General features: G+C 30.3%; 1 protein-coding gene across 1 annotated transcript in view; it reads left to right on the forward strand.

Moving 5' to 3' along the window:
• LOC106457146 overlaps nt 1–4,857 on the forward strand; it is a 68,438-nt gene that overhangs the window by 17,839 nt on the left and 45,742 nt on the right. The window contains exon 5 of the mRNA XM_013916534.2: nt 1,878–1,981. Coding sequence (XP_013771988.2) covers nt 1,878–1,981 — 104 coding nt within the window. The remainder of the gene's footprint in view (nt 1–1,877; nt 1,982–4,857) is intronic.

Genomic DNA, 4,857 nt, shown 5'->3' on the forward strand with positions numbered 1-4,857 from the left:
CTGAAAATGACATCTTCGACTAGGATTGGCTAAAAGTTTTACAACTTAGGTTTAACACGCCCAGATGCTGTTTTATAAAGAAAATAGACTAGAAAAAGGTTTAGATACCAATCATAGATAACAGGACCAGTGCTGAAGTGGAAGGAAATATTTTAAAAAAATTTTGAAAAAACTTTTCTTCTTAGAGGGTGCCTATTTAGTCTAAAACGTATTTTAGGTTTTTTTCATTAAATTCCTCTTTAAACTTCATTAAATAATACAATTTTGTACAACTAATTGAATGTTATGCTACTATTTAAAAAAATAAAATCTGATATCAAATAAAAGATAAGTTCTCTATAATTTTTTCAATTCACAAATGTGATTTTGCCCTCAGATAAAATTAAAACGGCCATAGAAGATAAAGGGTTAAAGGCATGCTTAAGTAAATACAAGCAATACAGAACCCCAGGACCATTAATGTGTTAAATGCATACTACCAGCTCCCTAAGGGGTAAATCAAGTAGGGAGATTGATTTGGCTATTGTAACTAAAATTTTATAGATACAGGCAAGTTTGTATTTAGATGTAATAGGCAAATAGAATGTTGTGCTCAGTATGATGTAAAAAGTATTAGTCTTTATAAAGAGGAAATCAGTGTATTTTTTTTGGTCATGGTGAGGTTTTGATGCATCCCATGAAACTTCAGCATAGCAGATACTCATGCAACTAGTGTTAGATGACCCACATAATTACATAACTTCCATCAGTTTCTGAGATGAAGAGCTAACTAAATGCTAAGCAGTAGCAATATTCCTTGAAAAATGGATAGAATAGCACTATACAACAAAACAGAAGGATTAAGAACAGTGCAGTGTGGAATGGAAAGGTCTGCCAGTGATATAGTACAAAATAAGACTGGGACCAGTGATAAGGATACAAACTTGGAAGTTTGCTCTAGTAATGATGCCACTGCTTTATAAACCCAAGGGTTAGATGTCGACGTGTAACCACAGTATACAAGAATGCTGTACTTGACTGTTGGAAACCTTTGGCATATCATTTAATTGAAACATACCTTTCTTATATGATGAGCCTTTCTCACAGACTAGCAGCAAATTTGATCAAATGCCTTATTGTATATGAGACAATTGGTATATTTGCTACTGTAGAGGTCTAGTACATATGTTTATCTTATCAATACTTTCTCTGTTACAGTATTCTTCTAGTCACCCACCCGATATTTTGCTATAAAACAAAATATTTAGTTTTGCTTACATTAACGTAAATAAGTATGTTTTTAACTCAAAACAACAAATAATACCTTGCTACAGTCTGCCTCTCGGTGGTTCCGCAGTAAGTCTGAGGGTTTATCATGTTAAAAATTGGGTTTTAATACTCAGGTTAGGAAAAGCACAGAAAGGCAATTGTGTAGTTTTGTAGTTATCAACAAACAGTTGATGTTACATTCATGTATACTCTGATCTACATTTACTTATCTATCTAGTGCCTTCTGGTCATGGATATTGCTATGAAAAAGTGATAACCATTTTGGTAGAGGTCTGATTTTTGGAGGATGGTATCTTCGTGACCAAAATGCACATTAAAAATGTTCTTATTACATTCTTATCGTATTCTGATCTACAAATGATATAATCTCAGAAACACTTCCCACCCATTCCTAAAAAAAAGTTCAATAAATCATTTTGGAGATGTTTCTCAAAACTTTTTTTTTCTTAAAAAGGTGTTTCTTACTAATTAACTGTTGTATTGAAAAACATATGAAATTTGTTTATTGCATTAATATTTTTGAAAACTCTAGAAGATTATTTTGTGTTTATGTGGTATAAGAGATGTTATTTGATTAAAAGGTTTGATCCCCTCCCACTTTTTTACAGGGTGGAAACGAGAAATTGTCTTCAGAGCAACTGTGGAGCGTAATCAGTCCAGGAAAAGAAATTTGGCTGACGTATATTATTTCACTCCCAATGGTCAAAAACTGGTAACTTGTGCCTATTTTCTGTAATATAAAAAGGAAGTTCCATGAGCACAACAGGCAAAATAAAGTTTATATCAGTAGAGCTTAAGGGGAGAAATATTTACAATATAAAAAAAATGAATATTCTCTAATTTTCAAGGAAATCATTTCTGTAATCTTAGTGGTTGTTTAATTCATAATATTTGAAAATTAACCATTCTATAAAACTTACAACTTAATTTTGTAACACTGTTTAGATACTTGATTGTTGTGGGTATTATTGGGTTTAGGCTACAGGCAACTGATATATTTGTTTAGTTTTTTTCTTAATTTTAAATTGACAGTATGGATTTTTTAAGAGGTTAAAAGTCTAGCTAAAGATGTCTTTTTTACATTTACTAAAAAGTGGGCATAAAATAAAATTGAGAGAGGTGTAAAGAGCTAGCAAAGGAATTCCAGACCAACTGCACTACGATTTATCACTAACTTATACCTATAGGTATGTGTACGTTACTAACAAAGGAATTAATGTATTAACACATTGTAGCTATTACTAGTATTAGAACAAAGTTTTATTTGTTGATATGCATACATAACTAATGAAGGAACTGTTTTAATAACCACATTATAACTGCTGTCAGTGCTAAAACAACATTTATTTCTCTTTGTACTCATAAAAGCAGATGTTACGAGAACATGAAAGAAAAAAAAAGTTTGAAAGTAAAGCAGCAAAATCATAATTCGAAAGTTTTGAAAGGATTAAAGATAGCATCTGAGTAGACTGTGCTCTCCAACTAATAAAGAAAATTTAGGAATAATATTAGCATTAAGAAAAATTGTTCTGAAATTAATGTTGTCTAAAGATGTGGGTGGGAGGTCCACAAGCTCAAAGAATGACTTTTCAACTCATCTTTCATAAGTTCACTTTAGCACTCATAATAATTAGTGGAATTGTTACATTTGAATGCATGTGTATGTTAAACAAATGAATTTTTTTATTTCCTAGACTTCTTTCTTTTTGACCCCTGTGAACAAGTTTGAAATAAATCTAATTTATTGAAAAAATAAAACTTAACACTTGTGGGTCTGTATAAAGTCAAAGGTATATAAAGCCAAAGATTTTTTTGAAATGATTTATTTAACAGAACGTAATATTTTGGGACAACATGATACCTGTTGGTCCATCTTGGTTGTTCCATCCTCAAAACTAAATTAAAACGAGTAAAAAATAATAATAAAACCCTTTTCATTCATATACTTATCAAGAGGGATTGATAAGTATGATTTTCTAAAATGGAGTCAGCTATTTCAACAATTATTTTTAACATGGGATTGGTCATTTGGTGAATTTTTTAAAACAAAGGGTGTAGATTTTTCTTTAAATATTGTCTAAAATGGGTTTTAGATCACCCAACTTTAAGAAAAGGTACCTCCATCTGAGTTCTTGTTCTCAACTATTATGCTTCTAATGTGTTAGGAAAATATAGTAATATCTGACTTAGCACTGTTGTGGTGTATCTTATTGTGTTTTTGTATGCTGACACATTGTATTGATTTGCTACAAGTTGTAGCCTACATGTGTAGAAAGTATGGGTAAGAATTTTTGTACTTTTTGAACATTAAAACTAAAAACTGATTTTCCTGTATATTAATTCAGTATTTCATTTGGATTTGTGTTACAGTACAAGTTAAATGTTGTTTTGAAATACAATACTACTTGTTTGAAACAGTGGTCATCATTTAGTAATAATGGTGAGTGATATGGTGGTTATGTCCAGTATTGATATGCTTCTGCCATAAGGTTATGTTGCTGGTATGATATGAAACTATGACAGCAGTTGTTAATGCATTTTGTAATAATTTATCTTTTGTCTTGTGTATATATATCTGAACTCTCAAGTACATGTAATTAATACACTATTATTCTAAAAAGTTGACGTGTCCAACAGGTGCTTTGATTCTTTATAAGTAACCTTAAGAGATTAATGAGGAAATGGAGAAGCTTTGACAGTCAGGTTAACTCTTCTCATGTTGAGTGCTTAGCATTCATCAGAACTTATCATGCTTAACATGATTTAACCCTTTCACGATGGGCTAGGTATAATGTACATGAGTCCATATACACATTTGCACAAATTAAGTATTTATACTATAATTTTTAATGTAGTAAGAGTATCTTCACAAAATTTAGTAGACTTTTAGTAAAGATTACAAGTCTTTCGTACACAAAAAATCAGATTTTTTAATGAAGTATTTTTATTACAGTCTTTCCTTACCTGTCCAAGTGCGAAGCAATTTTCATGTTAAAACTAAAAAACTATTGTTTGTCCCAAAAAATCTCAAATATTATTTGTGTAATCTCTAAAACCTCCTAAATACATTTAAAGAATGTTTGTTTTCAGTAAAAATTTATATTTTTTCTGTTATTTTCTCTACCATAACTCTAAGGGGGGGTCTGTCAATTTGAACTGAACTGGGGTCTGAACTTCCTCTTAACCACCATAAAAAAATTAGGAAATATATTTATATTATGCTTTCTTCGTTCTAGAATGACTACAGATTATAACACGAGAACATGTATGTTTAGTCTAAATAGCTTAAATCTTATAACATTAGACATTTATATATATTTATTATATTGACCTTACAGCCAGGTTTGGCTAACAATACAGAAGTTACAATGATGCGGCACATGTGCACTTATGATACCATATCCAATAATATAAAACTGGCCTTTAGTTTTTACAAAATGACCTATTTTTTCTGTTTTTTAGTGGAATAGTATTTTGTAAAATACAGTCACGGTAAAATACAGTGTAAACATTATTACTATTTACAAACAAGTTTTTAAACTTATTTTTCTTAAAACATAGAACAGTAAATAAAGAATTAAAACAAAC

The sequence above is a fragment of the Limulus polyphemus genome, unplaced genomic scaffold, assembly GCF_000517525.1.
Source record: "Limulus polyphemus unplaced genomic scaffold, Limulus_polyphemus-2.1.2 Scaffold295, whole genome shotgun sequence".
NCBI lineage: Eukaryota > Metazoa > Arthropoda > Merostomata > Xiphosura > Limulidae > Limulus > Limulus polyphemus.